Consider the following 11699-nt stretch of genomic DNA (forward strand, 5'->3'; position numbering starts at 1 on the left):
GGGGTGCAACCGCCGCCGGTGCGATACCGGAGCCGCGTCCCGCGCTCCCCACCGCCTCTCTTTGTGTCACCCCCTGAGGGACAGGAGGGGTGGGCTGGCTGGGCTCAAGTCGGTGTTGGCACACCTCATCCCCTGCCAACTATGGGTATCAGCCCCACTTCACTGGCGTTTAAGCTCGCTGCTGCTCTCAAGCGCTTGGCTATGAAGGCCTTGGCTGCCTGAAGATTTTGCATTTCAAGCGTTTCTCACTGGAGAACGTGGCAGAAAGATGTAACCTCCTTTGTTCGAAGGCGTGTAGCTGGGGTGGAAATATACAGAAGGGCATGCTAGAAAACAGAGTTGGACTAAGTAACATTTAAAGGTATCTTTCAACCCCAAACATTCAATGATTCTATAAAATATCTTTTAAAGTTGTAAGACTGGGCCCTTTTCCACCAGGTTACTTAGCCCTAGACGAAAATTTGTTACCTCAGTGTTAAACTTACATATGTTCTGTTATTATAATCATATAATCTTTCTGTACCACCTAAGAGCACTGCATTGGTCTCCCATTTTTCACTTCTTGGGCTCATGCCCGCACTCTGTACTAACCCTTTCTTCCCTGCTAGTCCATATAGACTGTTCCCAGTGATTACACTTTGTGCAGTTTTATCTCATGCTGCTTTAATGCCGTTTTAACCAGCTGCCCAAACAGCCATTTAACATCTCTTGGGTTGTTAATGTGGCTGGAGCAAACGGGTCATGTGAATAAAAAGACAAAATTCATCAACTAGAGATAAGCACCTGTCCAGAGAAGTGAGGGAGATTAAAAGGGAAGTGGTTTTCCAAGCTACAGAGGATATTTGAAGCAGCAACAAAGTTGTCTCCCTTTTTTCCACCTGTGCTTCAACTGATGTGGTCGGAGTTGTTCTTCAGGAACACTGAACTTGCAGCACTTCTCTTACATCTGTCGTCTGTTTTCTGTCAGTTCACTTGACTGTTTTTCTTTCTGGCAGGTTTATTTATGGCTAAAGAAAATATGTGGGGTTCAGCCTGTCCCAGAGGGTGTGTTGACTGCAGAGACAGTGGATACCTTGCATGAGCTTTCCAAATACGATGAAGCCACAGACAAGGATATTTCTTTCTTGATAGAGGACATGAAGGAGAGGGCAACATGGTATGAAGCAGAAGGTGAGTTTGAAGCTCTGGTTCTCAGTTCCATCAAAATCAGTTTTTCCTAGTGATTCTGCAGGGGGTTCTTGTTATAGCCTTACAGGCAAATATATATAGATATGAAAAATAGTTATTAAGCTTTTGTATTAATAGTTGTTAAGCTTTTGTTTTGGTACACCTTTTACTACAGTGCATCCTATGCCTTCCTTTCAGCAAAATTTATGGTCACATCAGGTTGGTCAAGAAGTTTTTTTTTTTAGGCCATGTTGAACAGGCTGTAAATACGGCGAAGCAGATTAATTGCTAAAACCTCCTAGCCTGCTGGGCTGAGTAGCACAGGATTGAAATATTGGCTGGATAGACAGGGAAGAAACCCCACGGCTGATTTAAGAGCCTGAGCTGATGCTAATCCACTGTTACAGAAAGCACTCGAAGGATCTGAATCAACAGTGAGGTGATGAAGTTATGCTCAAGCTGTCTAGAGGGAGAGGTTTTTTTTGGAGCAAATGAGTGGATCAGGGAACCATAATACATTTTTAACACACATTTTAAAAGGGGGAATCCCATCTAGGCCTGCAAAGAACAGTAATATTAAAGAATCAGTATTTGGTGTTGTGCTTATTTCCCAGCTAAAAATCTAGAGAACATTTTCACAGAACATCTGGGTATTCACCTGTACAGTCTGTCCAGTGAGGGCATACTCTACCTTGATGATCTGGTGCGCAGTGCAATGATACTGGAAACAAAGGATGCTTCTCTCACAAGGTAATCATTCCCACTCTGCATCAGGGGTGATGATCTGTGGTGTTTCCCTCTCTTTTTCCAATTCAACAGTTTCAAACTTGACTTTCTCACCAGAAGTCTTGCTTGTCTAGCTTCTTTTGCACCCCTTGGGCAGCTTTGGAGGGCACAGGAACGGAGCACAAATCTCTAACTTTTGATCATCCCAGCAGAAGTCTCTGAAGCCAGAGAATTGCCTTGGCCAGAGTTAAATCCTTCTTTTACACCCCTGCTTTTGTAGTTGGTGACTGCAGGATGCTGCTACTTGGGCTGTTGTGCCAGGTGGCACAAGCTAGAGCAACATTTGTGCTGCTTAGGGCAGGACTGGGGAACTGTAACTTTCAGCCTCAGCTCCTCATTCTGCCCTCTCTCACCTGGCCTGGGTCAATGTGAGGAGATTCCCTTAGCCACAGAGAAATGGCAGCTGTTAGTCTGTGCTTCCTGGGCCCCTCTCCATAGCCTGGCTGTGATCCGTAACACGGCAGATTTGTGCTGAGCATGGGCAGTGAGGAGGAGCCAAAATCTGCCTTGGAATCAGTTTTTTATGTGATCCTGGCTCTTACAGCATTCCTGAGCTGGAGAGGCAAGCAGCTTTGAACTTCTGGGGAGAGGGAGGGACTGAAACACTGCTGGGCACATCTCAGGGGCATGCATCTGCAGGGAAGGAATGAAGTTTTTCACAAAGGTTATTTGGCAAGCCTGGGGTGGAGCATCTGGTGATGTCAAACCCAGTGGTTGCATTCACTGCAGCACCAGGTCTTGTTCAGTGCCTCCTAGTGAGAATTTTTTGGGCTGTTTTCTCATTCATAGAAGTCTTTGCTAGTGAAGGGAATCAAATACCCTTAGTGACTTACTTTGCTTTCCTCCTCTAAAATAGCTGGCAGTTATCTGATGTATCATAATAGGAGAACAAGAAAAAAGTCATTTGTGGAAAGTGTGAAGAAAATAGTAATGATAATTTTGAGTTGCAGAAGAACTGACACCTGAGCATTCTCACTTGATCTCTCCCTAGCCTCTTCAGTGCCATCAACGATATGACTTTGGAGCTGCATGAAACGGAATCAAAAAACAGAGAAATGAGAGTGGAACTGGCAAAAATGAGAGAAAAACTGGCTTCAGTGCTGATGCTGGAAATGCATCTAGAGCAGTGAGTAATGGGTGAGAGAAGGTCAGCAGGACTGCTGGCCTCTGCAACACGAAACATTGGTTGGGATAACCCATAAGGATAGCTGAGTTGTCATAGTTTTGACACATCTCAAATTCACAGTGTCTGGAGTTATCTTATCAAAAGCCATGTGCTATGGACACATTCAGTAATCACAAGAGATTTGAGGTCCCATCAAACCCTGTATTTTAAACCAAAAACTGTCCACAAGCAGCTTTTAGATATGGGTTGGCATCTTACACCAGTTGCCATCATCTGGGCTTGAAGGCAAACCTAATTTTATTGCCACATTTAGCATGGGCTCAGTCAGAGTGAAGGAGCCAGGCTGTTCCCAGGTAAGAATTTATTCTAACCAGTGTGTGGGAGACTTGAAAAAAAATTAAATCTCTCAATTCCATCCCCTAGAGGATGTAATCCAGAGCACTTTGATCCTAAGCATAGTTAATCCTAAGAGTAGCAGAACAAACCCCTGCCTCGCGTGGGGATTGCCCCAGATGATCTCCACAGCCCCCTTCCAGTCTAATTATTTTCTGCTCTTTTTTTTGTCTTTTAAAGTAGTCATTGAAGTACTGCTTGTAGGAGAGACAACAGACGAGTGCTTTGTGCAGGTTTGCTGCAGCCCCTCTCTGACCTAAAGTTTAGCTTGTGTAACGGGTCTCTTCACTGAAACAAGGAGTTATGCAGAAGACTGTTACACTTTGCTTTTATGTACATGAATTTCCCGTTAGCCATTGTGGGTTCTTTCCCCTATTTTTTGGGACTCTGGATGTAACAGCTGTGGATGTTTACACTGGGAAATCTCACAGGGAAATAGAGGGTTTTTTTCCCCCCTGTTTTCTCCCTTCTTGTGTTTGCTTTATTACAGGGTTTAACTTGAGCATAGATAATTAAGCAGCATTTGTGTACTGTTATGTCTTTCAATGTAAAAGTTTGTTTCTTTCTGAATTTTTTTTTTTTTTTTTTAAGGGATCTCCAAAAATCTAAGGAAGATTATGAAGTACAGAAGGCCAAAAACAAGGAACGCTTCCTGACCGTGGACTTCCTGCAAATGAAATCCCTGGAGTTACAAACCAGCATTGATGATGCTCAGGTAGGTAGAAGGGATTTTCTAACAAGACCATGTGACAGGATGGCACAGCCGTGGTTGATGGGATCCAAAGCTGTAGTTACAGAGATCCCAGGAGCTTCCTAAACTCCAGGACGGAGGACTCTGGGGCTGGCAGGACAACATGTTGCCATGCTTTGGTTGTTCCTGCTGGTTTTGTGGTGTCTCCTCAGGACGTGCTATGGTAAATGCAAGGTCACTCTGTTCTCTTCCTCTGAGAACTGTATGAGCTCGGGCTGCCTCGTGCTTCTTCTGAGGTACTGTCATGTGAGAGTATACAGGAGAGCTGACGATCCACTGAGCAAACTCTCTGTCAAAACTCTGAAGGTGGCCATCTTCTGAAATTAATGAATGATTAAACTCAAGAAGGCAGAAGTTGTGCTATCTTCTCCTTCACCTTTCTTGCATGATGAAGGACATATGAATGCTTTACTTAACTATTGGGTGCTGCCAGATTCCTTGACAAATGGGACAGAGGCTTAGTCTTCTGAAAAGACTCATTCTTCATACAAATTTTAGCAGCAGCTGGTTTCGTACACCAGCTATAATTGTGGTTCAAATAGCACACGTTTCCCTTATTGACAAACTGTGATCTTTGCCTGTTCAGATCAAAATCCAAGGAAATGGTAAAATCTCTGCTAGATTTTTGTGGTCAGTTATGAGTGAACTCTTCCCTGTTGGCAGGAGAAGATTGTTGCCTCAGGACTGGACCAGTCATTGACACACGAGTCCCTCGTCAACCTGTCTGAGGTAGGTCTTTTAGTACAAAATTGGTGTTTCTGCAGTGGTACAGACTAGGTGTGTTTCTTGGGTGGTTTCAGGAAACGTGGCTTGCTATTGTTTACATGGAAAAATGTTAGTGGTAAAAAGAAGCACAAATACAAATACCTCTGAACCAAGATATGTTTGGATATGAATTCCCTGCCACTAAGAGAAATCTGGCAGCCTGTAATCTGCCTCTGTTGGTAACCCACATTATAAACAGGGTGGGTATTTTGTGGACTGTGTCGTGTTACCTGGCTACATGTGTATGGCAATTGCTCTACAGAATGACCTAGGTGATTCTTTCTAGTTTGTGTGAAATAAGTCTACTTTCAAACACTTCACAAGAGCTGGAGGTCAAGTGAAACCCAAACTCTGAACTGCACTGTGCTTTTTCTGTGAATATAACACTCCACAGCTGGACTGTAAGCCCAGCGGGCTTGCCAGCGTGACCCCCATCTAAAACAGGGGCTGGAAGGAGGATCCAGGGAGGTACTGTGGGTACTGACACCAGATTGAGTGGGAGTGTTGATCTGCTGGAGGGTTGGGAGACTCTGCAGAGGGACTGGGATAGGCTGGATCAACGGGCCAAGTGCTGGGTCCTGCACTTGGGTCACAACAACCCCAGGCAACGCTCCAGGCTGGGGGAAGAGTGGCTGGGAAGTGCCTGGGGGAAAAGGCCCTCTGGTTGCTGGTGTCCAGCCGGCTGGAGATGAGGCAGCATGTGTCCAGGTGGCCAAGAAGGCCACCAGCATCCTGGCCTGGATCAAAAATAGCGTGTCCAGTAGGAGTAGGGAAGTGATCGTGCCTCTGTACTCAGCACTGGTGAGGCCACAGCTTGAGTGCTGTGGTCAGGTTTGGTCATCACAGGGTAAGGAAGACACTGAGGGGCTGGAGCAGGTCCAGAGAAGGGCAACGAGACTGGTGAGGGCTCTGGGGAACATGGCTGGTGAGGAGTGGCTGAGGGACCTGGGGGTGTTTACCCTGTAGAAGAGGAGGCTGAAGGGAGAACTTCTTGCTCTCTGCAGATACCTGAAAGGAGGTTGGAGTAAGGTGGGTGTTGGGGTGTTGGTCCCTTCTCCCAAGTAGCTAGTGATAGGATGAGAGGACGTGGGCTGAAGCTGCTCCAGGGTAGGTTTAGATTGGATCTTTGGAAGAATTTCTGTCCTGGCAGAGTGGTGAGGCATTGGCCTAGGCTGCCCAGGGAGGTGCTGGAGTCACCAGCCATGGAGGGGTTCAAAAAACATGGAGATGTGACACCTGGGGTCATGGTTCAGTGGTCATGGCAGTGTTGAGTGATGGTTAGTCTTGATCTTTGAGGTCTTTTTCCAACCTTAATGATTCTGTGATTCTATATTTGGTTACAGTCAGTTTTTGAGTGACAAACTAAGGTTCTCCAGCTTTGTGCTGAAGCATTTGTGCACATGTAACACGCATTTGTGTTGCTCTGTCTGCACTCACCACATTTTAATATTGTTTGCTATTACTGTAATAAGAGTTTAATCTTTCTCCCCATTTCTTCTGCATGTCAGTTAAGTTGAACATTGAAAGATTTCCCAGTTTCTGTGTTGCCATTCTCAGGAACCAGCACTGGGTGGCAATGTTCACATTGCACAGTGTTTCAGAAGAGCACTAGCCAAAAATATTTTGCTGGAATTTTACATGCCAGAAGCCACAGGCAATTTCCTAGACTTGTCATCTTCTAGAACCAGAGCATAAGGGCAGGTTTGACTCCCTGACATTTCTGTATCTGCTTTGCCAAGAGCTCAGTGAGTTGAGCAGCACAAATTACTCTTCTCTCTGGAGTGCTTATGTTTTTCTTTTTAAGCTGATTATTTAAAAAGAGCTAAGGACTGTGGAAGGTGCTCAGTTTTCAGGCACAAAGAGAAAATATTCCTCCTTGTAACAGAAAAAGCCAAGTGGTGCAGGTGTAAGGGGTCCTTTTGCTCCTGCATTTGCAATAAACTGTTTTCACATGGAAAGCATAGGTGTGAGAATTAATCCCCTTCCTTGGAGCTGTGTTCTTTCTGGCCTGCATTGGAAGGACTCTGGTGGATTCTTGTGAGGTGAGATCAGGTGGTTATACTGTAAGAAAAGACACCTGGAGATGTCTTCAGAATGAAGAAAAAATGATACCTCTGTTTAAAACTTGACCTGGGTTTGACTGGCTGATAACTGAATTAGCAGCAGATCTTTGGTTTTCCTTGGGTTATAAGACTGACCATGAAAGTTCTCACCAGCATCTGTGACTCTGAAATGCTGTAGGTGATGGATCTATTTCACTGTTAACAGTAATCATAACAAGCAATGTTATGTGTCTTGCTCTCTTTGCAGGAATTGAAGGAACTGAAGAAACAAATTGAACCTCTGAAGCAGGAGATGGAGTCCTATGCAGATTTACCTCCTGTAATTATATTTTCCACTGTTCCATTCTAGTTTTAATGGACTTCAGAATGTAAAGGGTGTTGGGATGGTTTCAGTGCAAAGGCAGATGTGCTACAGGTCTATTAATGGTGTAAACAAGACTTTACTTGAACAGAAGGCAGATGAACCTATTAACAGATACATTAACAAATTAATCTTATAGATTAATAGATTAGTAATCTAATCTATTAGTAATTAAAAGACAAGAAATTAAGTACACTTACCAGGCAAAATTCGTTCTAACAAAATGTCATATTTGCTGGGTGAGCTCAGTATTAAGGCAAATTAGCTAGCAATTAGACAAGCAAAACTGGCAGAAAATGTAACTCCTTAGTATAACAATTTTTTTGAGATTTACTGATATTAGCTATCAATATCATCAGGCTGTCAATATGGTGGACACAGCACATGGTGCAGAAGTTGTTCTGAGAAGATTTTGATTCTGAAATAGCCAAATATAGATATTTTCCCCTAAACAAGTAGTCTAGCTTGTGTGAGTACTGGCTGCTCCATCATTTTCCCTGTTTTCTCTCGAGGGTCCTGGCTACTCTGCCCTCTGAAAAGCATGTTTCTAATTTAGGTGACTAAGTTGCAGTTTTCACAGCCCTTGTCCTGGTAACTCTTATGGCTTTGCCATTGCTACTGTCAGTCTCTGTGCCAGGAGTTACTGCCACACTGCCATGAGAGGCATCTTTCATAAAAATTATTTTACTCTTCTAATTAGAACACTTGTCACAAAAGACTGTTTCAGTTAAGGGTGAGTTTATGAACAACTTTATAGTGGCTTAAAAGAAATCATGGTTAAACAAGGCTTCAGTCATGAAACAAAGCCTTGGCTTTGTGTGACTGTATCACCACCTGTGACACTTGGGACAGCTAAACACAAGTGTTTCCAGTTTGCTTTGGAAGATTCTATTACTTTTACTGATAAATATCAAGGACCATCCTTTGCAATTCAGGGGAGAAATAGCAAAAACTGGAGTATGAATAGTTGAATGGGTTTTATGAAACACAACTGCAACTGTCTAGTTTACAGTTCTGTATTTGAGTTGCCTGTTGTGGCTCCTGTTAACCTCTGTGTCTGAGCACCCCACAGCCCCTAATGGGGCTCACCTCAGGCCTTTCTGTGTAACACGTGGAAAAGTTTTACTTACAGATATGTTTAAAATCCAGTTCCCCGTTTGGCAGGTTTGGAAAAATCACTAAAAATGGTTGTGGGTTTGGGTTTTTTAGAGTTTAGGCCATACTAGACTTTTGAAAAAAAGGGATTGCCCAAACCAAATGGATACTAGGCTTAAAATGTCAGTACCTTTTGCATATGAAGGGTGTACACAAAACTGACTTCATTATCCCTGGATATGTGCATGTTGCACATCACTGGACTCCTGCAATGATGTGGGGACGCCGTTTTTCCACCAAAATTCTCATTTTTCATGCCATTTTCTCTCAATAGAATCTTTTACTTGCAAAAGTGAGGAATGAAGAATTGAAACGAGAACTGGTAAGATACTTTTTTTTTTTCTCCCCTACTCTCTTTCACAAAGACTCAAGTGAGTGCTGTCATTCCAAAACAAGCTATTTATATTAATTGATTGTGGATTTATCCACCTTGGATTGTAGTCTTAATGATCTCTGGAGGGAAATTTTGCTCTGGTAAGGAAAAAGCCATGCATAGTGGTAGGAGGAACTAGTGGAGCTAGCTGTTGACAGTAGTGAGACCTTCTGATTCACCTCAGGGTTTGATCACTGATATGTTTGTTTTACAAGAATGTAAGACAAGTTTCATGGCCACTTGATTCCTCTTGGTTTTCTCTCCTAACTAGGAAGCTGTAGAGGAAGAGTTCTCAAAGGAGCTTGATAAGGTGGCTTCTGAGTTGGCAGGCTCCAGAAGAACCTGGTTCACCTGAAGTGGCCTATGTGGAAGATTTCCCCTTCTGTTGTTTGTTTTCACTCATGAAGCATTTTGGAATTCTTGGAAAACTTTTGGAATTTTTACTCTACTGCTGCAGCTTTCTACCTTATTTTTCTTGCAGTTCGATAGCACGCTTGATACCTTGCAGGAAGCATGCTCATTTTTAGGTGTTCAAGCAGCCTTGCATTTGTAAACAGTCACCTATTTTTCATTAAATATCACCTAAACATCTTTATCTTTTTTTTTTTTTTTTTTTCCCCACATGTGCTACACATCTGTAACTGGCCTCCGGGTGGCACCTTCCCCGGGAGATGCCCCTGCCAGGATCTGGTTGGCTACCAGACAGGTTGCCCAGGGAAGCTGTGGGTCTGCCGTCACTGGGTGTGTGCAAGGCCAGGCTGGATGGGGCTCTGAGCAACCTGCCCTAGTGGGAGGTGTCCCTGCCCATAGCAGGGGGGTTGCTTAGATGCTCTTTAAAGTCCCTTCCAACCCATTCTGTGATTCCCACATGGATCTCATTGGGGAGTCTGGTTTTCTTTTCCCTTGTCCTTTGGATTGTGCTTTTTCCTGGAGCCCTCTCTTTGGTGGTGCAAGTATGGTGATGAGACTCTCTTTACACCCAAGTGTAAGGTCAACTACCAGGTCATCAATTTTTGCTCCCTTGCTTTGTTTTCTCTTCCCATTTCAGGGTTGGAGACTTTTCTTCTTTTCCCCTACTCACAGCATGTCTCAAGTTTACCAAGTTTGTGGAGATGAGTTCTAGACTCCTGCCTGGAGTGCTTCTAAGTTTGAGCATTTTCTTTGAACAGAAATGAGCCGTTAAATTTCTCCTTAATCCTGTCTTCATCAGGGATTTGTTACGTTAATCACTTATGATCTATGGCTCAGAACAGTCGTTCTCACCTGCAGCACCTGAGACAGTCCACAATGGGGATTTTCTTGCATGTATTCAGCTCTTTGCCCTCATGGAAACAGGCTGATCTCTGACTTTTTTCACGAGTCACAGTATTGGCTTCACAGGTAAGGAATTGTACTGCTCACACAGGGAAGAGCTGAGCTGAGATGTAAACCAGCCTCCTGAGAGTCCAGGGTTTTGTTGTCATCTGAGAAAATTAATCTAGATTGTCCTTCCCAATTCTACCTCAAACATCATCTTCCAAAAGGGTCCCCAGAGCCCTCCTTTTATTTCCATGCCACAAACACACCAGTGTTAAACACCCCAGCTTTTAAAAGTACTTTTGCACTCTAGCCAAACATCTGAAAATCTGTGGATGGGGAAAAAAGGAAAAAAAATAGAAACAGTGGCAGCACCTACTGACATCAGGCACGGACTAGGGCCCATTTGTACCAGGCAAACAGCAGTGCTGGCTTTGGTGACCACATGCTGCTATGGTGTGTGTGCCCCCAGGAGCTGTCGTGTCACTCCATAAACTGATGTCACTGATCTGCAGGAAGACTCTTTCTGTTGCTTCATGTCCTCCCTTGAAGCAGCAGGGTTGTGAGCTAGATCTGTCTCTGTTAGTGCCTAGGGTGTAGCCCTGGTTTCTGAGGAGCTGCAGGCTCAGAACAATGTTGGCGTCAGTGAAGTGCCACAGCCTCTTCCCCCTGTGACATTCTGCACCATGTTCCTTACACCTTGATGGGGATGAACTGAAGGATTTTGTGAGTCTTTGGCCTCACATCTTCCATACACTGGAGGGTGTTGCTGTTCAGGGTCAAGTTTTAAATTGTTAGCAAAGGGTTCGTTGCTTTAGTTTTATGGCTATTTAGCTTCATTCTGGGCTAGAAAACAAGATGGGAAATGCAAGAGGTCAAGCCATCTTTTGTACATGTGGGCTAAACTGGCTAAGGGGAAATTGCCCCAGAGGTCACTGGTGTGAGATCTAGAGCAGGCGTGGTAGTGCAGGGACGACTGCTGTAGGTACAGCCACTGCTCACCAGGAAAAACACCAAAATGGGGCAGGGGAGGAGTCTCTGAGTCTGGAAAGAGCCAGGACATGATCTGATCTTTGCTGTTGTGGAAGGGGAAGGAACTCACCCTCTTGAAAGGCATCAGGCCGTAGCTGGGTAGGCACTGGAGTGGTTTAACAGCCCAGCCACTGTGAGGCACTGGAGGTCATGGCCTGACGATTCAGGAGTCTTAAGCACTGCAAGCTCTTAAGAGCAGATCAGAATGCTTTGCTTAAGCATTTATCATGGAAGGGAGCATTGATCATGCTTTGGGAGAGGGGATTAGAGGAGGGCCTGAAGATGCTACCAGCCCTGCTCTTCAGTGAGAGCCTGGAGACGTGCTCAGCCAACATTAGCTGGAGGCTTTTTATCACACACGTGCCACTGAGGGCTTGGGAGACGGTTGTGAGAGCTGGGGGGTGCTCTCCCCCCTGCACCCTGGGGCAGCT

General features: G+C 44.5%; 1 protein-coding gene across 1 annotated transcript; it reads left to right on the forward strand.

Annotated features, from left to right (window-relative positions):
- Nucleotides 1-995: 995 nt before the first annotated feature.
- Nucleotides 996-9295, forward strand: HAUS1 (HAUS augmin-like complex, subunit 1; the record flags this gene model as incomplete). Its single annotated transcript, XM_008946979.1, has 8 exons — nt 996-1170; nt 1782-1917; nt 2945-3079; nt 4064-4187; nt 4887-4952; nt 7299-7370; nt 8842-8889; nt 9212-9295. Coding segments are annotated over 8 exons (840 nt in total), but the record flags the coding sequence as incomplete, so codon positions are not given.
- Between the last annotated feature and the right edge of the window lie 2404 nt (nt 9296-11699).

This window comes from Merops nubicus, unplaced genomic scaffold (assembly GCF_000691845.1).
Source record: "Merops nubicus isolate BGI_N331 unplaced genomic scaffold, ASM69184v1 scaffold26199, whole genome shotgun sequence".
Taxonomy (NCBI): Eukaryota; Metazoa; Chordata; class Aves; order Coraciiformes; family Meropidae; genus Merops; species Merops nubicus.